The sequence below is a fragment of the Apis florea genome, unplaced genomic scaffold (assembly GCF_048593485.1).
Source record: "Apis florea isolate Af1SG1 unplaced genomic scaffold, ASM4859348v1 contig_3803_pilon, whole genome shotgun sequence".
NCBI lineage: Eukaryota > Metazoa > Arthropoda > Insecta > Hymenoptera > Apidae > Apis > Apis florea.
Window position 1 is genome coordinate 339996 of NW_028256864.1, and position 22060 is coordinate 362055.

General features: G+C 21.3%; 5 protein-coding genes across 11 annotated transcripts; 4 read left to right on the top strand and 1 right to left on the bottom strand.

Moving 5' to 3' along the window:
* The first annotated feature begins 580 nt into the window (after positions 1-580).
* On the top strand, positions 581-2598 carry LOC100865877 (odorant receptor 10). Of its 2 annotated transcripts, XM_031919514.2 has the most exons (7): positions 581-746; positions 832-1098; positions 1190-1658; positions 1813-1912; positions 2011-2130; positions 2210-2365; positions 2434-2598. In XM_031919514.2, exons 1-7 carry the CDS (start codon positions 713-715, stop codon positions 2482-2484), a joined length of 1197 nt encoding a protein of 398 aa, XP_031775374.1. In that variant the 5' UTR covers positions 581-712; the 3' UTR covers positions 2485-2598. The 2 variants fall into 2 exon arrangements, with proteins under 2 accessions (XP_031775374.1, XP_086772925.1); XM_086916799.1 differs by having other exon boundaries at positions 2210-2541.
* A 457-nt stretch (positions 2599-3055) lies between these two features.
* On the top strand, positions 3056-5739 carry LOC100870523 (uncharacterized). The gene is made up of 4 exons (XM_012492587.3): positions 3056-3386; positions 3674-3751; positions 3830-3973; positions 4050-5739. The coding sequence occupies exons 2-4, from the start codon at positions 3689-3691 to the stop codon at positions 5568-5570; spliced, it is 1728 nt and encodes a 575-aa protein (XP_012348041.2). The 5' UTR covers positions 3056-3386; positions 3674-3688; the 3' UTR covers positions 5571-5739.
* A 653-nt stretch (positions 5740-6392) lies between these two features.
* Positions 6393-12141, top strand: Fancm (FA complementation group M). The gene is made up of 13 exons (XM_031919473.2): positions 6393-6894; positions 6988-7155; positions 7239-7411; positions 7541-7630; positions 7730-7954; positions 8096-8249; positions 8325-8446; positions 8556-8675; positions 8751-8916; positions 9032-9186; positions 9262-9499; positions 9608-11544; positions 11620-12141. The coding sequence occupies exons 1-13, from the start codon at positions 6726-6728 to the stop codon at positions 11869-11871; spliced, it is 3969 nt and encodes a 1322-aa protein (XP_031775333.2). The 5' UTR covers positions 6393-6725; the 3' UTR covers positions 11872-12141.
* A 4-nt stretch (positions 12142-12145) lies between these two features.
* LOC100866123 (serine protease inhibitor 27A) lies at positions 12146-19191 on the top strand. Of its 3 annotated transcripts, none has more exons than XM_086916798.1 (8): positions 12146-12169; positions 14976-15169; positions 15259-15441; positions 15563-15776; positions 16919-17136; positions 17191-17373; positions 17456-17606; positions 18825-19191. In XM_086916798.1, exons 2-8 carry the CDS (start codon positions 15035-15037, stop codon positions 18974-18976), a joined length of 1236 nt encoding a protein of 411 aa, XP_086772924.1. In that variant the 5' UTR covers positions 12146-12169; positions 14976-15034; the 3' UTR covers positions 18977-19191. The 3 variants fall into 3 exon arrangements, with proteins under 3 accessions (XP_086772924.1, XP_012348236.1, XP_031775315.1); XM_012492782.3 differs by lacking the exon at positions 12146-12169 and adding an exon at positions 13678-13891; XM_031919455.2 differs by lacking the exon at positions 12146-12169 and adding an exon at positions 14243-14843.
* Positions 18749-21973, bottom strand: ox (ubiquinol-cytochrome C reductase complex subunit oxen). 4 transcript variants are annotated; one of them, XM_086916809.1, is made up of 4 exons: positions 21777-21973; positions 21542-21697; positions 21079-21166; positions 18749-18820 (listed from the first exon to the last, which is right to left on the bottom strand). In XM_086916809.1, the coding sequence occupies exons 1-3, from the start codon at positions 21822-21824 to the stop codon at positions 21125-21127; spliced, it is 246 nt and encodes an 81-aa protein (XP_086772935.1). In that variant the 5' UTR covers positions 21825-21973; the 3' UTR covers positions 18749-18820; positions 21079-21124. The 4 variants fall into 4 exon arrangements, with proteins under 4 accessions (XP_086772935.1, XP_086772934.1, XP_086772933.1 ...); XM_086916808.1 differs by having other exon boundaries at positions 18749-18866; XM_086916807.1 differs by having other exon boundaries at positions 18749-18943.
* Positions 21974-22060: the final 87 nt, after the last annotated feature.

Genomic DNA, 22060 nt, shown 5'->3' on the forward strand with positions numbered 1-22060 from the left:
AAATTTAATATATTCTTATATATCTCCTTTAAATAATATAATCTAAATTTATAAAAAGGAAAATTATAAACATATACATGTTTCGACATTATATATAATAAATAACAAAAATAGTAGAATTAATATATTTAAAATAAATATAAAATAGATACATACATTTATTATATTCGTAATCTTAAATAAAAAAAGAAATATGTTTGAATTATTCAAAAAACGACTTTACGTACACACATATATACACATTTGCATGCACATACACGTACGAATAAAAAGATGTATAAAAAGATGCGATCACGCATAAAAATATTTGGTTCTTCTTCGTATCAAATCGTTTAAAATAGAAAGAAAGTCTATGCGATCTACATGATCGATCGAATCTATCAGAGCTATTAAAAATGTACGAGAGAAAAGAGAAACTGTTTCTCTCTATCTTTTTGAAAGTTTAATTGAACAAATGTTTCATCGTTGTTGTTTCTAGTTACTTTTACTTAGAAATAAAAAAGTAGTTAACAAGCAATAATGTTACAAACAAATTTCGTTTCTCACGATACAAGATAGGATGAAATATTAAACACTTTCCCATATTTTTTTATACAATGTTACAATGTTATTACCATATGAGTATTTAATATTGTCTTCTAACGTTTTTATTGTTGTCCATATATAAAAAAAAAGTAGTAATTGTCTGAGTGTGTAGAGAAATTTAAACACAATGGTTACATCAGAGTCAAAGAAATATTCAAAAGGTGTATTTTTTAATTAGTATTATAGTTAATATTTTTCAAATAATAATTTTTTAATTTAGTTTTCATTCTTATATTATATTTATAGACTACGAATGGGCCGTAAGATTAAATCGATTTAGTTTAAATCTAATTTGTCTTTGGCCTGTGGAAGAACAAAATATAAGAAAACAATCTTGGACGAAATTACATATAATAGCATGTTTTATGCTAATAACTTTTGTTTGTACGATTCCTTGCTTATGTGCTCTTAAACAATGCAATACTTTAATGGAAGTGACGGATAATCTTGCATATTCTATTCCTTTGATAATAACGACAATAAAATTTATTGTAATATCCAGCAAGAAGAAAGGTAAGTTTAAATTGAAGGAAAAGTAGAAAGCATCAATGTAAAAAAAATATATATAGAATGCATGAAATTTCGCATCACTTTTTTTTTCAAGTTCTCTCACCGATTGTAAACATGATCGCAAAAGATTGGCTAAAATTAAAAACTGACTATGAAAAAGATGTAATGATACAGCGAGCAAGAATTGCAAGAATAATCAATATATTTGGTTATATATTAATGTGTATTTTAATATGGTTATTGATGATTCTTCCAAGATTCGGTATTACTATTCGATATGTAATGAATGGAACCGATGCAAAAAAACTTTTTCCATTACCAACTTATTACATTTTTGATGTATCTGAAACTCCATATTTCGAAATAACATATACTCTTCAATCTATCAGTCTTTTAATAGCGGCATTTTGTTATGCTGGAGTTGATAATTTTTTTGGAATATTGATCCTTCATATTTGCGGCCAATTAACAAATCTTCGATTTCAGCTAGCAAATATGAAAGAATCAGAAACTTCTAATTTTGTTTTAATAGCTATTGTAAAAGATCATATACGACTTATCAGGTATTTTCTTTTATATTGTGTTATATAAATCCGTATTATTTCTCTTGTTTTCTCTCTATTTTAGCAACTTATATATTATTATATTATTATATATTATATTATTAAGTATACGCAATAAAAAATTATTTTAATTTTTAAAAATATTTCATTATAGAGCAGCAAATGTGATCGAAAATACATCAACACTTTTATTTCTCATTTTGTTACTTAATTTTGGAATTTGTACTTGTATATATGGCTTTTTAATAATCACTGTAAGTATTTTAGCCTTATAGAATTATTTAAGATATTTGTGGAACAAATTATAAATCTCATAATTACAATCTTTAAATATTTTTTTAAATGTCTTAAGATATACATTGAAGAAGAGCAATTTTCCCTGCTTCGAATAATATATTTAATATGTAATTTTACAAACACATTTCTTCAAACGTTTCTCTATTTTATGGCAGGACAAATGTTAGTAACTCAAGTAAGTAAAAATTCTTTTTTTTTTTCTACATTGTTGCATTATTTGTGTATTTACTTAAAATTTTCTTGTAATTATATAGTCCGAGGAAATACATAATGCTGCATATGAATGCGAGTGGGTAAGTTTAAAATACACGAAAGCAAAAAGTTTGATCATAATTATGGCGAGATCAAAGAAGCCACTTTATTTAACTGCAGGAAAATTATTTCCTGTGACGATGTTAACATTTTGCAATGTAAGATATATTTTTTTCACATATTTTTACTCATCTTTTTTTTCTTTGTCTTTATAATATTATTTCAGATATTAAAAATTTCGCTCAGCTATATATCCTTCTTATTAACAATATTATAAAATATTGCAATTTATGAAAATTATCAATTAATTTAACTAATTTTTTCTATATATATATCACGGTATATATTTAAAAGTTATTAAAAAATAGTTTTTAAAAAAAATATAAACATAACGTTGTGTATTTTTTAATCATAAATATTATGATGGAAATAAATGAAATATAAAATAACATCATATATTTTAAATATATTATTTTTGTTTAATTATTTTTCTTAGATAGATATAATAAATGGATTCTTTTATTTATTTCAATAGATAACAATAGAAATTTTGGCATAATATCACATACATTATAATATTATATTTATTAATAGAATTTCTTCTTTAGAGAAAATATCAAAATATAAATTGTTAAAACAAATAATCTTCTTTAAACTATAATATTTGTAATAAATAAATTCAATTAAATAATTTAAAATAATTGTATCTTAACGAAATATTTGAAATTTATATATTAAAATTGATTTGTTTATTTTTTAATTTTGAATAATATATAGTAAATATAATAAACTATTGAAAGAGATGTATCCTGTAATATATTATTATCGAGCATAATCATTCAACTAGCAGTTCCGTGTAGATAGTAACACAATATGGTCAAGCACGAATTTACCTATATATATCATATGTATATATATATATATATATATACATATAACCGTGTAATAGAGGCATAGTATTTATGTAACGTATGTTTGCATGTGTGTGGAACGCGCAGTTTCATGATATAAAAGTAAATTAATCGATTCAATAAATTTAATTTTATCAAAATAATATTAGAATATGTGTATAATTTTAAAAAATAAAAAAAATTTTGAATGTTAATAACAAAAAGAATAAGAATTAATAGATTTTGATTTATATGTTCTGTTTCGTAGGTGAAATGTGTAATTTCCGTTGTAAGTATAGAAACAAAAAAATCATCGTTTTCAATTTAATCATAATAATTAACAAAAGGATTAAATTATCATATGACATACAATTTTTATGAATAAAATAATTCTATATGTCTAAATTATCGGATTGATCAAGTTGTATGTCGTATTTTTAGGTTAAATGATTCTATACAGTATGGTTACAATATAATTGGCTATATTCAATCTTGTAAAACATGATTTTTCTGCTTTTTGTATTGTAATCAGATTGTTTATATATAACATGAATAAATAAATTATTTCACTTCTAGAATAAATCATAGCAAATGGAAGATTTTAAAGTGAAAGATGAACCAATGGATGCGTTAAACATAGACAGTCAGGTTATGGTAAACGTTTTCTATGAAACAGCAGCACCATACAATACAATGCTTCCACAAGGACTCTAACTTAAACCTTACTTTAAGGACGAAAACATTGTAAGCGTTGTACTTAAAGAAGAACCCGGCGATAGATTTGATCCAGACTACATGGAGGACATCTGTTCTGGGACATTCGAGAAGGTATTTTTACCTATCGAAAATAATGAAGTTGACTTCTCTAATGAAATGGTAAATTTTATATAAAATTATTAATAATTAAGCTTTGTTTATAAAAAAATTAATTGATCTCACAAAATAATTTTAGGTAAAACTCGAATTGGATGGGGAATCCAGTAGTCATCAGAATTGGACAACACAAATTGCAAATACAAATTTGTGTGATAAAGAAGATGGTGCTATGCAAAGGTGCTTAACAAATGCAAATTTTGCTCAAGTACATGATGTAGAAAAACATTCTGGATTTTGTCCAAATGGACAGCAACCAAAATTTTATAAAATACAATGTTCTATTTGCAAAAAATGGTTTCTAAATAATGATTCTATGGTTACTCACCTGAGAATGCACTGTAGTGGAAATCAGTGTGAGGTTTGTCAACAAAATTTTCAGGATAATTCCAGTTTACATGCTCATATGCTGACTCATGTTGGAATGAGTCCATTGGAATGCAATATCTGTCAAAAACGATTTGCTTACAAATGGTGTTTGCGTAGTCATATGCAAATGCATGTATTAGAAAAACCATATGACAATGATGCATTGCAACACGCATTTATAAAAAGACCTGATTCTGAGCATGACCAATCCATGAGTACAGAAGAAAGAGTATTTGAATGTGATGTTTGTCACGCGACATTTAAAGAAAAATCTAGTCTGAATCGGCATGTGGTTACTCATACAGAGGAAAGACCATATAAATGCGATGTATGTTTTGCAGCATTTAGGGAAAAAGCAAAATTGAATATGCATATGGTGTTACATGGAAACAAACAATTCAAGTGTACAATGTGTCATAGATCATTTACACAGAAAACAGCATTAAACAATCATATGTTAGCACATAGTGGTGAGAAACCACATGCATGTAATATTTGTGAAAAAACATATAAACGGAAATCAGAATTAATAAGACATACTATGGTTCATACTGGTGAAAGGCCATATGAATGTAAAGAATGTCTAATGACTTTTCGAGAAAAAGCAAAATTAAATTCTCATATGCTTGTGCACACAGGTGAAAAACCACATGAGTGTCATATATGTCATAAAGCATGTGCCCGCAAATCCGATCTTAATAGTCATATGCTGTTACATACAGGGGGCCAATATGATTGCAAAGTCTGCGATAAAATATTTACTCGTAAGTCAGATTTAAATCGACATACTTTGATACATACAGGTGAAAAGCCATTTGCTTGTGAATTATGCGACATGGCCTTCAGAGAAAAAACTAGATTAAATTCTCATATGCTTATACATACTGGCGATAAACGACATGCCTGTCACATTTGTCAAAAAACCTTCAAAGAGAAGTCTTCATTGCGAAAACATATGTTAAGTCATACTGGTGATAGACCATATGAATGCTATGTATGCCATAAAGCATTTACTCAAAAAACAACATTAAATAGTCATATATTGGTACATGCAGGAGAACGACCATACGAGTGTAGTGCATGTCAGAAAATATTTAAAGATAAAGCAACATTGAAAAAACATTTGTCTGTGCACATAAATGAAAAAACTCATGAATGTTTAATTTGTTTAAAAAAATTTGCCCATAAAGCTGCGTTAAATAGTCATTTATCCACAAATCATACATCCTAAATAGGGTGATCTAGTCTATTATGTTTCAGCTTTTAGTTTCTTTTTATTAAGCATTGTTCGTCTATAGCTGCATAAAAATGATTACATACATCCATTTTATATGCTCATTGGCCCAAACAATCATATTCTTTCCTGTATCTTTATGTATAATAAATTAATTTCTAATTAATTTTTTATGGTTTCTTTTTTTAATATTTCTATACATATATTTAATAAAATGCATATACTTTTTATAAGTCATTACATATCTGGACATTTATTATATATTGATAAATATTTTTTTATGATTATTATTATTGATATAATAATAATTATAGTAAAAGCAATCATTTTAATATTTTTTCATGTTAAATATCATCATTCATTTAATAATATAACATCTGAATAATTCATGGTCAATCAAGTTATCGGTACATTCATTTTATTACATGTAGTTTAATAAAAATGTAATAATAGTACAACATTGACATTCTTTTATATCGCTTCGATAGTAATTTAAATATATATTTAAAATATATAATTTTGATGATCAAACCTACTATTCATATAGTGACAACAAAATGTTTATTTATTTTATTATGAAATATGTATCTATAATGTTTTGCTTATATATTTATACAAATGAAAAATATTGAGTCAATATTATATACTACTAAATGGATGATAATTGTTAATATGAATTCTGATTCAATATCATTTATAATTCAGATAGATAATATTTTTAATTTAAAGGATTTTATATGCGTATATAAATCAAAGACTATTATTTTTAATGATAAAATGTTATTTTACTTCATGACTCGTTCTCCATGTTTTATTCATACTGTTAAAAAAAAATTCCCTAGCATGATAATATAATTTTTTTTTATATTACTATAATATAGCTTTCTTATTTTACTATAAGAAAATCATTAACAATCCAACTCCAAATACATACGTATTTATACATTATATCCTTATAAATATTATATATTTAATTTTTCTCTTTATTACAATGTGATTATTGTGAGATTGTTCTCTGATTATAAATAAAAATAATTATTTGATAAAAAAATTATTTTTAAATCTATTTAAGAAAATTATTTTCTACTAAATTATAAATAGTGAAATAAATAAAACTTTTATAACTTGAAATCAATTAAAAAAACTTTTCAAATGGAATTGTCACAAAATCCTCAGATTTCTTTTGATGAAAAAACAAAAGGATTTGATTTATCAGCTGGCAAAACATGGATTTATCCAGAAAATTATCCTATCAGAGATTATCAGTTTAATATTGTTCAAGCATGTTTATACAGAAATACATTAGTTTGTTTACCTACTGGTAAATGAAACTATATTTTTTAACATTATATTTAAAACAAAGCAAAAAATTACAAAAAAAAGCAATAATATTTTATTTTTTTATTCTTATTAGGATTAGGAAAAACATTTATTGCTGCAGTTGTAATGTATAATTTTTGGAGATGGTATCCATGGGGGAAAATTATATTTTTAGCACCTACCAAACCATTAGTTGCTCAACAAATTTTTGCATGTCACAATACTATGGGTATACCTAGTGCAGAAACTATTGAACTCACAGGTATACAAATAATTTATGAAGTTTAGAATGTTATTATATTTAAGTATTTGTATTTATTTTATTGTAAAAATACCACATTATAGGAGCAATTAATCTCAAGAAACGAGAAATAGCTTGGTCAAAAAAAAGAATAATATTTGCTACTCCTCAAGTTTTTCACAATGATTTAAACAAAAATATTGTACCTAGTGATTTAATAAAATGTATAGTTATAGATGAAGCTCATAAAGCTTTGGGTAAACACTCTTATTGTGAGGTAACTATTCCATATAAAGATTATTTATATAAGATAATGAAATTATTCATATAGAAACAAAAAAAAGTTTTAATATAATTTATATTGTTTATTAAGTTGAATAATAATATATTTTATTTATATTTTTAGTGTATTCGCATATTAAATGAAAAAAATCAAAATTTTAGAGTGCTAGCTCTTTCTGCTACACCAGGCAATAAAATTGATAATGTTCATGAGGTATATTTTGCTATCAAATACATGCAAAAATAATGAATAATTTATATAATTGTATTATAATTTATTGAAATAATTCTATTTAAATATATTTAAATATAGGTATTACAAAATTTATTAATTGCTCATGTAGAATTAAGAGATGAAACTTCTTTGGATATTATACCTTATATTAATAAAAAAAAAGTTGAGATAATTTTAGTACCACTTAATGATAAATTGACAGAATATAAAGAGAAGTATATTTTTATTATGGATCGTCATGTTAAAATTTTACTTCAGTATAATATTCTTCATGGACAAACTGCAAATATCTCAAAAGGAAGAGTAAGTTATTGAATATTTTAGTAAAATATTTAATACTTTAATAGATTTTTAATAGACTTTAGTATTAAATTTAAATTTAATACTTTAGTTTTAAATTTTATTTATAATTATAATAAAAAAATGGAACAAAAAATAATTTAGGTCTTCCATTTATTGAAAGAATTCCAAAAAAAAACAAATAAAACGGGAAACTATGGACAAATTATAAAAACATTAAACATTTTAATGACAATGTATCATGCTTATGAGCTTATGGTTAGAGATGGACTTAGAGCATTTTATAAATTTTATCAAAGTATATATAATTGTTACTTTTTTTTATTTTAATTATAAAAGTCAGACTCAAATAATTTTTATATTATCCTGATAGACCATTCTGATAAATTTTGGATGAATGAAGAACCACAATTACAAATATTGCTTGAAGATGTTAAAGCATATCTTGGCCCATTTCCTGATACAAAAGATTTATGTGAAGAAATTATAATGGAAGTTTGTATAAAGTTATTTATATAATTTTATATAATTCATATTATAAAGTTATTATATAAAATTTCTTATTGTTTTAAATATAAAATTCTAATATAAAATTTTATTTCAGATACCCCAAAATCTCATATTTGGACATACGAAATTCGATAAATTGAAAGAACTGCTTATATGTCATTTTAAAAATAATCAAAAAAAAGAAAATAATACAAGAGCTATAGTTTTTGTTGAGGTTTATAATTTTTAATCTTATTATAATTTAACGAAATTTTAATTTTATATGCGACATAATTTTCTTTTTATATAGTATCGAGACATTGTAAGTGAAATTTATATTCTATTATTACAATGCCAACCATTAATAAGACCTCAAATGTTTGTTGGTCAAGCCGGGCAAAAACAAAAGCAACAAATAAAAGCATTAGAGGATTTTAAAAATAATTATGTTAACGTTCTTATATCTACAAGTATAGGTATCTAGTATACATTATATAGTATAGTAATATTAATAATACAATATTAAAAAGTAGTAACATACTTAATGAAAATGCAAAATACATATTTCCAAAATTTTTACATTTCTAATAGGAGAAGAAGGATTGGACGTTGGAGAAGTAGATTTAATAATATGTTTCGATGTATCTCAACATTCACCGACGCGGCTAGTACAAAGAATGGGAAGAACAGGACGAAAACGTGATGGACATATAATTATTCTTGTTACAGATGGAAAAGAGCATGAAGTAATTTAAAATTTAATATTCTATGATATTTTAAAATATTTTATATATTATTTTAATTATATTTTAATATTACAGACGTTAAAATCTACAATAGCTAGAAGAGATTCTTTAAATTATAAAGTATTAAATACGAATAATATTTTCTCTTCACTTTATCAAAACAATCCTCGTATGATTCCCGACATCTTAATTCCAGAATGTTTAAAAATGCATATTAGTATACAACCAAAGACTCCTGTTATAAAATATAAAAACAGAAAAAGAGAAGCAAATAATAAAGAAAAGAAACATCAACATACCATAAAAAAAAATGGTAATATATGAACATATAATGTTATTTTTTTAATTATAGTATTTTTTATATATTTTTTCTTTTTTTTTTTTGCAAAGAAATAAATTATATATGTTTTATATGTTTTAGAAACCAATTTAGTATCGAAGAAAGACGGAACTAAATTTTTAATGACGAAATATTTGAAAATTGAAGAAAATAAAGAATCTCCTAAATATAATTCTGGTATTCTTAATTTCGAGGCAATTCAAAATATTAATAATCATAACGCTACAAAATTATCAGATGTGAAAATTCTTTCTTGCGACAATCATGCAGTTGATTTCCTTACAATATGTGCTTTGAAAATTTCTGCAAGAGAAGAAAATATAAAGAATAAATGTAAAATTAATAAATCTTATATACCTAAATCTTCTTTTGTTAAAAATTTTGTGGATTTTACAATACCTGATATTAAAATTCTTGATTGTTTAATTACACTGAACGATATTATTCCTTTTAGTTATGACAAAAATAAATCAAATAATGATAATAAAAATGATTGTAATGATTGGAACAATTCACATAACGATGAACATATAGTTAAAAATAAAATAACATTAACAGAGATTGTTGACAAGCAACAAGAATCATCTTCCAAGTTTGAAGATTTACTTGATGATAGTAATAAATCAAATGAAACTGACTTAACGGATAATGAGGAAAAAAAACTAGAGAATAGCATTATGCATTCTACTTGTTCTTCTTCAAGTGTTTCCAAGCAATATATAAAAAGCAATCTGTTAGAATTAGTCGAAGCAAGAAATACAAATAATATATTACAAAGTTCAATATCTGACAAATTTGAAGATATATTGAATGAAATATCTGATGATTCTGAAACTAATCATGCTGAAAATTTTGAACAAAGTTGGATAAAAAATATTGACATTAAAAACGATGAACAAATAAAAAATTCTTCTAATATTATGCAATTAGATAATAATTTTAAGTTAAAAAATGATTTACAAAAAGAAATTAAAATAAATAATTTTTCTTCAATTCCGATAGATCAAAACAAACATAATTTTGAATATTTTGAAGATTTAAGTAGAACTACTAATACACCAAAATTTATTGAATTTGAAGATGAATATACTTTTAATGAAAAACAAACAATTGATGAACTAGCTCGATTAAATTCAAATTCAATCCTTTCAAAGATCAGCGAATCAGAAGACGATATATTTCAAGACAAAAGTTTTTTGTTACAAATCGATAATCAATCAAATTTTGATGAAGAAATAAATAATTCAATCAATTATAAAGATGAAAAAAATTTTAATAACATGAAAAATAATCAAAAAAATATAATTAATACAGAATTAGAAATGGAAGAATATAATTGGGATGATGATTTTAAAGTTTCGATTGATACTGTACAAAATTATATAAAATTCGATACATTTGAAAAACAAAATAACAAGAAATTAAAAATTGAAAATAATATGCAAAAATGTGATTTAAATAATAAAGAATGGATTTCAATTGAAAAATCGAAAAATATTTCAAAGCAAAACGTTTCTTGCATGACTATAGCAAATAAATTAGCAAATGTAAGAAAAAAGAATTCGAGTTATAATTGTTTTAATAATGATTCTATGAATAAAGATAATTCCACAAAAAAAATTTATCTTTCAACTGTAAAAGAAGAGAAATATATTTCTTTCATTGATAAATCAAAAAATAAGAAAAAATATGTAAGTCAGAAAAAAGAAACAGAATGTTCTCGAAAACATAATCGTAATCGAAAATTGAGAAAAACAAAAAATGAATTTATATTGGAGGAAGCAGAAGTTACTTCAAATAGTGATACAACAAATGAAAGTTTTGAAACCGATGATGATCTCAAAGATTTTGTCAGTTATACGCAAAATGTACAAGATACATCTGATATATATGTTCATTACTTGCAGAGTACTAAAAGTCCAATGAATAGACAAAATTTTCTTTTTAAACAACAATGTACATTTAATAATGCAGATATATATTCACAACCTATAACTCAAAACGAATCCTACATAAATGTAAGTGAAATGATTAAACTAATATCAAATGTTTGATAAATTTTAATATTTTTATTTTTTTATGATGAATTTCAGGATTCGTTTTGCGTAACAGGAGATGAAAATGATGATAAGGAAATTACTCGAGACAAAGAATTGTCTGAACTAGAAAAAGCGGAAAAAAAACTTGAAAGACAAAAACGAAAACGCATTAGCGATAAAGAATTAAATCGTTATAGGAGAATTAATAAGAGAAGAAATATAATAAATTATTTTAGCAGCAGTGAAGATGAGACTGAAAATTTACGCAAACAAATAAAGGACGAATCGTTATTAAAGCGATCATGAAAAAAATAGATTAAGTCAATTTTAAAAATCTATCATTTATATAATTTATAATAATAATAAATTGAGCATTTTCTTTTTTTTTTATTTTTCAATTCAATATAATATTTAAAATGTATTGAGTTTCTATATATTCATATTTGGATTAAAAAATAACAATTCGATTTTTTTTGTTTCTTTTTGTTTATGATTTTTCTAATCAAATAAATATTCGTAAATTATATTAATTATTATTACAATTTTTTACAATAAAAAAAATAGTAAAGATAGTAATTCAAAATATGAATAATTTCATGACATAGTAAGTAAACTTCTATTTTTAAAAAAAAATTTTCATCTAATGTTAATCAAGAATCCCATTAATTAGGAATAGCGAAAAAAAGTCTTCCTAATAAATAAAAATTTTTTTCTATGCAATTTGCTTTTGTTCTAGATTTAATCAGAATTTTTTTAAAATATATAAAATCAAGATTGCAAATATTTTGATCAATTATTTGAATTGAAAATATCAAAAAAAAAAATAATCATGTCTATTTTAAAAGATATATTATTATTAAGATATAATTGAATTGTAACAGTTTGATATTTATAATATAAAAAGAAGGATTAAAAATCATATATTATATTTTAATTTATCTTTAAATCTATTTGATTTTTTAATTTTTGATTAATTAATTAATTCATTAATTATGAAATAAATTATCAAATTATTACATATAATTATATCAAAAAACGAAAAAATTATCAGTGAATAGATTTATCAGTATGAAAAGTTAAATAATACATATTTAATAATATCTCAATGATGATTAACAACAACTTTTTATTCACTGTTATTTCGAAAAATCAAGCAATAATTAATGAATATTTTTATTCAATTTATCTAAATTATAATAATAATCGTTATTTAAACAGAATATGAAAGTTATCTCTATTAAAACTATCAATATTATCATCAAGTGAAGTATAAATTCTTTCAATTTTCAAATTACTAAAATTGCAACGAATTTCCTACTATTTTTTAATGAAATTTTAATATACTCAAATTAGAGCTCATTTTTTACAATTTTTTTTCATATAATTCTCTTAAATAATATTTTTATAATTTATGCATTTGTATCAATTTATATGATTAATTTTTTTAATTTTGATCTTGTGTATGAAAAATCATAAAAAAGCTATTTTTATGTTATTATTATTTTAATAAAAAAAATTAATTTTTTATTTAAATCTTTGCAAATTAAAAAATAAATAATAAAATTAATTCGGAATAATAATAAAATTAATTCGGAAAATAAATAATAAAATTAATTTATATAACTATATAACTATGAACACGATTACTCTTTTGATTTCGAAAGCTTTTGATAAACATGCAGCAATACAGAATAGAAAATACAAAAACACAATACAGAAAAAAATCAAGAAATCAATTAGAAATTCAAATATATTAATAATCCATATCTTGCAAAATCATAAATATTAGAAATTTATTTCACTCAAATTATTAGTTAAAAAAGAAATAAATTATTTAAAAATTGAAATGAAATAAAAATAAATAAAATAAAATAATAATAAGTAAATAAATAACTATTTTTATTGTATTTTGTTTGAATTGATTTCTATTAAATTGATATAAATATTACTATAATTCCGATCTTATTATTATTCAAATTTATTCAAATCGCAAACTTTTTTCTAAGTAATTCGAATTTTAATTAATAAGAATTTCAATTAAAAAAAAAAAAGAGAGAAATATATTGATTTTATATAATTTTGTAAAATTTCTGATTAAATAGTAATGTAATTAAATATATGCAGATAAATGATTAAACATGTTGACTGACTGGTTTTTTACTAAATAAATTTATTTATGTATTGAATACTGCTGGATAAAATCAGCACGTAATAGATCTCGTAGAGCTATTCATGTACTTGTTTCAACTTACTGTTTTTTTCTATATATCTATCTAAATTTTACATATACATATATAAATTATGAAATACATCGTTGAAATATTAGGTAAGAAAAATTTATTTAATAATAAAAGTATTAATTGTGCAATTTTTCGAATTTTTCGAATTTTAACTATTTTGCTTTAATTTTTTTTTAAATGTTTACTTTATCATTAAATTAAATCAATAAAATGAGTTCGAAAAACGTTCTTTGGCATTTTTAAAAAAAAAATGCCAAAGTCAATTTGTCGATGTTGCTTCACGAATTTTTATAAATTTAATATGTTACAAAATTTATGATAAAGAAAATATTTTAATTAATTTTTTCTTTCTTATTACATATAATATAATAAGCAATCGATTTTAATTTTCAAAATATTTGGTAAAATCTTTTGATATTATTATATTAAATTCTTGTATGCGTCCAAAGTAACATATGTGTCAATATAACCATTATTTATCAACTGTTTATATAAACACATTAAAACAGCCAGTAATCAATCTATATACTAGATAAATTAATTACATCACATTTAATATCTCTCTATAACGAATTTACGAAAATAAAATATAAAATAATTATCGAATGATTAAAAATATAATAATTGAAATTATGCTGATATTAATGATTAATACTTATCATTTTAACTTTGGTTATTTGGTATTTTCAATCATTTAAAGATTGCATTTAAAATTGTATTTTATTTTTTATATTTGATTTTCATAAGTTCGCTATTTGAATAGATATATAACATGATAATATTAATTTACAATATCGATTATTGGCATTTTACCATATGTACTATTGATAATAATACCAACATTTTTTTAAAGAAAAATGAAAAAAATTAGTTTTTAAGTTTTTTGATTGATTTTTCATTTTAATGATAAAATAAAGCTTAAAAAAAAATTGAAATAAAATAGCTAAAATTGAAAAAACTGCTAAATTATATAATGATCAAAAGCAATTTTGCAAGTATATAAATTTTTCTGCACAAAAAATATAGAACAACAAAAAGGTACATTTTATTCTAATATTTTTTACGATTATTGGTTCAAGTAAAATTTTCTTTTTCTTTGATTTGATCATGAATAAATGATTATATTTGCAAGTCATAATTACTATTTATGATTATATTATTTAATTTCAGGTTATCTGGTAGTTACATATATAACAATTCTCACATTAAAACAATGTAAATCGGAGATAATGAAATCACAATCTATTTTTGATACAAATATGACTACGAATATTAATCATGAAATTATTAACCATAATAAAAATAATGATTTTGTACCTTATCAAGGAGAACGTTTCAATATTTTTGATTGGACATTTTTCAAAGTAATGTATATGAAATAATTATAATATAAAAAATTATATAATATAAATACTATATATTTATTTTTATTCTGACATTCTATTTGCATTAGAGTATAAGCAAGAAATATTCTAAAAATGTTATCCTTTCGCCAATATCTTTAAAAATTGCATTAGTATTATTATACGAAGGAGCTCAAGGTGAAACTGCATATGAACTTGCTAACACATTGCAATTACCTGGTACCCGAAATGCTACACGAAAAAAGTTTTCTAATATTTTACAATCACTTCAGGTAAATTTCTTGCAATTTTGATTGCGTAAAAATCAAAGCTAAGAAACATGAAAAAATAAATACAAAAATGTTATTATAAATGTTTTTTCTATCAAATTTGATATTTCTTATATTTTCTCAGACTAATTATACAGCAAATACTTTGAATATCGGTACGCGAATTTATATTGATTCAAATATTTCGGTTAGACAACAATATGAAGCCAATGTAAAAATCTTTTATAACACCGATGTTATCATTGCGAATTTATCTGACGCACAGCCAGTAGTTAAGGCGATTAATAGCTGGGTCAGTAATGTTACCAATACTAATATTGATCGAATAATAGAAGATGGTAAGAATTAAATAACAATGATGTTAATAATAATATAACTATAATGATGAACAAAAGTATTTATATACTTTTTAAAACGGAATAATTTTTTTAAAATTGAATCAAACGATTTAAATTTTTTTGAAATGTTAGAAGGATTAATTTACTAATTCTTATGTAGATAACATATCATATAAAAAAATATATACATATAAAAATATATAACATATAAAAAAAATGTTAATATAAAATATTATAATAAGTTAGAATTGTGAAAAAATAAAAGTCATGATTTTTTTATCTAAACCTATAATGAAGATTTAAAATTCGCTTAAATTTCAATAAATTATATATATGTTCAAAATTCATTAAAATTTCATCAAAATCGATTAATATTGCAATAAGAAATAATCGGAAATACAATTGTATATAATTCTATAATGTATTCTAAAATGTAAAAATTTTTACATTTTTCAATACTTTTTTATATGTTAATTGATTTCCGTAAAAGTTTATGTATATAACTTAAATTTATAAAAAGCATGTTTTAAATTTCATTGTAGACTAAGATAAAAAATTAAAAATTATGATTGTTACTTTTTTTTCACGATGTTTTAATGCTTAAAATTCCAAATTTACGACTATCTATTGTTTATATATTGTTTCTATAACCACATTAACATTCAAGTATATAATGAATATATCAGTCAAAAAATTATATTATATTATTATAGAGAGCTTAAAATGTTTTAAATCCGAGAGATTGTTTCAGATTCACGGAATGCTTAAATTTGGTATTGGATTCAAAATATTTTTAATTTATATCACTATAATCTATGAGAAAGTATTTTTAAATTTTTAATTTTTTATTTGTTATCACCATAATTATATTATATAACATAAGTTGCATGATTATGCATATGAAGCCATGAACATATAGAAATTCTATGTAACAATTTTTTTTCAAATATTTCGAAAACTAAAGCCAATAATAGTTATATGCATAAGAAAAAATTTTAAATCTTATTCTTTATAACATATCCAAAAATCATTGAAATCGAAGAAATTTTTTTTAGTTATTCAAAAATTATTCTGTTTTAAAAAATACACAAATATTGCACTTTATTTAAACTATATAATCAAATAAATTTCTTTTTTTTCAGACAATAGTGTGAAAAATTCATTGATGTTGATTGTGAATACTATTTTCTTTAAAGGATTGTGGCGTGGCAAATATTTTTCTCCAGAAAATACAAAAAATGACAAATTTCATTTAATTGATAATCGAACTGTAGACACACCTATTATGCATGCTTACGGACGATTTCATTATATCGAATCTTCTGACTTGGATGCCAAAATTTTAAGAATTCCATATGATGTATATAATTTATTATCTTCTTCTTTCCTTTTTTTTTATTTTATCTTATTTTAGGGACAGTTCGCTATATATTTGTTATTACCACGCATATTAAACGGAATTGATCAACTCATCAATAAAATTAATCCCTTTGTATTAACACGATATGTATGGCTGATGCAAGATTTGCCCGTTGATGTCTTAATTCCTAAATTCAAGTTTGATTTTTCTAGCTACTTGGAACCCATTCTACGTGAAGTACTTTCTTTCATTTTCTTATCACTTTCTTTCTATTAATTTGCGTTCAGTTTCTTATTTTTTATATTTTATTTTTTATTAGCTTCGTATTCGCGATATTTTTGATGATACTGCAACGTTAACTGGTATAGCTCAAACCAAACGAACTTCAAAACGTCTTAAGGTTTCGAGTATTTTACAAAAAGTTGGAATCGAAATGAATGAGAATGGAACTATAGCTTATGTGGCTACCGGTAAATTTTTTTTTTTTCTTATTATTCTATCTATGCTTAGAATTGTTTTTCAGGATTATAAAAAGAGGCATACTTTACTGATTTCGATGATTTTTAAATGTCATAAAGGTCGAAATTTTTAAACAATATTTATTTACATATAACCATCTCTCATAGTTTTCGAGATATTTGGAAAAAAATTGGTAAAATTTTATTTATATATATGCGTTCATGACAGTGTATGCGAAGTATGATCGTCTCTTTTCTTCTATTAATATAAACAATAAATCTTTTTTTGCAAATATCAAAACTATAACATTATACATATAAGAAAAAATTGTTTTTTATAACATATTAAAATATCACAGTAATTATTGATATTTAATTATAGATATTATCGCTGTTCAATCTTAGTTTTCAAGATTTTTTTTTGCAAAAAAATTGCTGTTATTACATAGAATTCTTCTTATATTAATATATCTACAGCTGCATAAGTGTGACCACTATTTATTCTCTATTAAAGTAAACATGATATATAATGACAACTAAAATATATAATGAATGGACTAAAACTCTAATTTCTCATGGATTACAGTGAAGTTACAATGAGTAAAAATATCTCAAATTCAATATCGAACCGAGTATTAGATTCTTTTGGATTCATGAAATATAAAAATAAAATATAAAATAATTCTTAGATGATCAAAATTAATAATGAATCACAGTATTATTTTTAATATTATTTCAATTTTAATTATTCAAAGGAATTATTTTATATTTTATTTTTGCATTTCATGGATCCAAAAAAATGTTCAAACTCGGCATTAGATTTAAAATATTTTAAATACATCATAAAGAAAAAACTTTTTGATCTTTTGATCATTATACATTTTGAACTGTTTGCTACGATGTTATAAAAACAATATACAAAACAATATTATTTATAGAAATAATAAATAATGACAAATTTACATATGTATAAATATATATAAAAAAAATTCTATATAATAGTAGCACTCTTTTTTTGCAAATATTTTGAAAACTAAGTTCAAGCGGTGCTAAAATACAAAGGAAAAAATTATTCAAAATTTGATGATGATTTATACAATATATCATCGAAATCAGAAAAGTAGCAGATATAATTATCAAAAAGTATATACCACTTTCTATATAATTATTTTTTTTATTTATTTATAAATGTACGGAATATATATAATCTATTTTTCCATTTGTTTCTAGAAATTGAAATTGGAAATAAAAACCAGGATGAAACATTTCATGCTAATCATCCATTTTTATTTTATATCGAAGATGAATCCAGTGGAACAATTATTTATATCGGCAAGATTATGAATCCTCTTGACACAATGGATAATATAAAAATAAAATAAAAATAAATTATTAGCAAGAATCATCATCTAAATTTAGAATTAATATCAAAAAGTTAATTTTTTTTATTTGTATATAAATAATTTTCAACCAAAATGCTAATTTAATATAACATAAGTATCAATGTGATTTGATTATTATTATTATTATAATTATATGGAATAAATTCTTTCCATATTATTACCAGAATAGCAAATAATAATATTAAATAATAATATTTTAAAGTATATTTTTAAAATATTGCATAAATAGTCTTATATTAAAAGTATTTAATAAAATATATCTTTCTTTTTTTTATATTTTATGCATTGTTTGCATTTATGCATTATTGCAATTATGCATTTAATTGGTATTTAATTGCTGTATGCCACATTAAAATTTCGTTTTTTAGGCATACTTAATAAAAATTATACCTGACTTTTTCTTACATTATATTTTAAGTCTCATAATATTATTATACTTTTTTTTTATAATTTATGGCAATGGCAATGGTCTTTTATCTTCACAATAAACAAAATAAAAGTTATTAATATAAAATAATATATTAATATAAAATATTAATATTAATGTAGTAATTTTTAGATTTAATCTTTCAAACAAATTTAAATATCAAAAATTGAAATATTTTCAATATATATTTTATATAGATAAGATAAAAATGCAAATTTTTAATACACATAAGACATAAAACATAAACTATTGATAATATATATTTTTTTATTTGATATATTCTTTTAATATCATATTTTTAAAGACATGACAGATATGACATTATGTCAAATAAATTATATATTTATTATATAAAAAATATATAATATATATTACATGATTCTTTTTTCTCATAATGTAAAATGTAAAAATTTTCAATTTTGTATTTACATTTTTTGTTATCATTGTCAAAATTATTTAATTGCTCATATATGATGATTAAATTTAAATAAATTAGATTTTTATTTTTATATTTTTTGCTTAAAGTTGTAAGCTAGAAAGAATTGCTTAAAACAATTTTAATAATATGATATTGAAAGAATACATTATAAAAAAACATACACAACATAATAAATAATAGTTTTGATTATATAAGATTTTTAATCAAAATAATATCTAAATTGATTCATAATTATAAATAAATGAAAATTAAATAATAAATCAAGACAAACATATATATAAAATCACAAAATTGCAAAATACCCATAAAATCAATGAATTGATTCGATAGATAATATGCAATATGACTTCTTTTGTTATATTTTTAAATACATAATCTTACACTTAATACATATCTGTTTTTTAATTTTAGTTATTTATTTCAAAGAATATTGATTAAAATAATTCAATGAAACAAATATGAAATAACAATTTTTATATCCTAATGTTGAAATATGTATTTTATGAAATACAAATCTATTTATTAATATATATATATAAATAATAAAAAAATATGTATGTATTATTAGAATTGTATTATTAGAATTAAAAATTAATATTAAAATTAATCTTATATATTTAATATAATTTTATATATTAAATATATTAAAATTTTATATTATATTATATTATATTATATATAATATATATTAAATATAATATATTATATATTTGAATATTGGAGACAATATATTTTTATTTAATGAAAATTTAACTAAAATATTTTCAAATGTGTATTTAATATATTTAATTAATTAAATATATAATAATTAAATATATAAATAATTAAATATATTATAAAATATTAAAAATAAATGAAGAAAGAATATTAATTAATTAAACCAAAAATTTTATTCTTTCAAAATGATTTATAAAATTAGTTTCATATAGGAAATAAAATTAACAAATCTTTATGATTATTTATTTAATGTTTGCAACAACATTATTTTTTTATCATTTCATTGAATCATTTTAATGATTATTTGAATTTGATATTGTGAAATTTTTTCTTTCTTATAATTGAAAATTTTAATATATTTAAAATTTATCAACAACATAAATTATTTTTTTCTATTAAACAAATAAAATTAAAAATAATAATAATAATATTATTTGAAAATATATTTGTCACATTGAATAAATTGTTTATTTATATAATTATAGGAATATATCATACCTATGTAATATATATATATCTAATATAATACAATTAATATTTTTCATTACTTGTTTTCATATTGATTCTTAATATCTTTCCAAAGTTTCTGAAACAAAAAATATAAATGGATATTATTTTTAAAAATTACTATTTTTTATTATTATTATAAAATCTAACAATTAACATATTATGTAATAGTTTTTTCTTAAAATTAATAAAATTTCATATAATAACATTATGAAAAATAAATATTAAATCATATTTAAGTTGTATCATTAATATCATAGTACTAAACAATATTATTAAATTTTTAAAAACATAAAATATATTTTAAATATGAAATTATATACATAACAATAGAAAATAAAAAATCAAATAACTATTCTTCTATGCAATTTATTATATAAAGAATTAATGTATTTTTAAATATATGTTTATAATATTGTTAATATTGAACAATATTTTTTATATAAATACATACCCCCTTATTAATCTGTTCGAACATTTCATTCGAAATTAGATCAAATGCTCGTTCAAAGAAAAAACTACTAGCTATAATAGCTATGGTAAATGTAGAGGATCTTTTAAAAATGAAATTGTACAGAGCATTGGCCATTCTTTTAATTTTAATTATAACCTTCCGGGCAAAAATATTAATTTCACAATATATATTTCTTATTGCAATAAATCGTAATATGATCTTTAAGTATACTTACAATACCACTCAATAATGATACAACGACTGAAGCGACATAAGCGAACATTAAGTTACATCACAATTATATATAATATAGACCTATCACTCGATAAAAATTTCGATCATATATATTAAGTTTAAAAATATTTTGTATTAGTTTTAATGTTACTGATTTGAAATATAATTATATACATATATATATATATATATATATATATAATAATCTATATTTATCTATTACAGTAAATAATAATCAAAATTAAAATATATTATAATAATTATATGAAAGTATAGTAAAATATA

Bases quoted from the DNA above. Each gene is read 5' to 3' on its own strand.
- LOC100866123 (XM_012492782.3), top strand. From the start codon at position 13,867: ATGAAATACATCGTTGAAATATTAG. The intron at 13,892-14,975 runs GTAAGAAAAATT...ATTTAATTTCAG, and splicing joins ATACATCGTTGAAATATTAG to GTTATCTGGTAGTTACATAT. The intron at 15,170-15,258 runs GTAATGTATATG...TATTTGCATTAG, and splicing joins TTGATTGGACATTTTTCAAA to AGTATAAGCAAGAAATATTC.
- ox (XM_086916809.1), bottom strand. From the start codon at position 21,824: ATGTTCGCTTATGTCGCTTCAGTCGTTGTATCATTATTGAGTGGTATT. The intron at 21,698-21,776 runs GTAAGTATACTT...TTTGCCCGGAAG, and splicing joins TATCATTATTGAGTGGTATT to GTTATAATTAAAATTAAAAG. The intron at 21,167-21,541 runs GTATGTATTTAT...TTTTTGTTTCAG, and splicing joins TCGAACAGATTAATAAGGGG to AAACTTTGGAAAGATATTAA.
- Fancm (XM_031919473.2), top strand. From the start codon at position 6,726: ATGGAATTGTCACAAAATCCTCAGATTTCTTTTGATGAAAAAACAAAA. The intron at 8,917-9,031 runs GTATCTAGTATA...CATTTCTAATAG, and splicing joins TCTTATATCTACAAGTATAG to GAGAAGAAGGATTGGACGTT. The intron at 11,545-11,619 runs GTAAGTGAAATG...GATGAATTTCAG, and splicing joins AAAACGAATCCTACATAAAT to GATTCGTTTTGCGTAACAGG.
- LOC100865877 (XM_086916799.1), top strand. From the start codon at position 713: ATGGTTACATCAGAGTCAAAGAAATATTCAAAAG. The intron at 1,659-1,812 runs GTATTTTCTTTT...ATTTCATTATAG, and splicing joins GATCATATACGACTTATCAG to AGCAGCAAATGTGATCGAAA. The intron at 1,913-2,010 runs GTAAGTATTTTA...AAATGTCTTAAG, and splicing joins ATGGCTTTTTAATAATCACT to ATATACATTGAAGAAGAGCA.
- LOC100870523 (XM_012492587.3), top strand. From the start codon at position 3,689: ATGGAAGATTTTAAAGTGAAAGATGAACCAATGGATGCGTTAAACATA. The intron at 3,752-3,829 runs GTAAACGTTTTC...CCTTACTTTAAG, and splicing joins ACATAGACAGTCAGGTTATG to GACGAAAACATTGTAAGCGT. The intron at 3,974-4,049 runs GTAAATTTTATA...AAATAATTTTAG, and splicing joins TTGACTTCTCTAATGAAATG to GTAAAACTCGAATTGGATGG.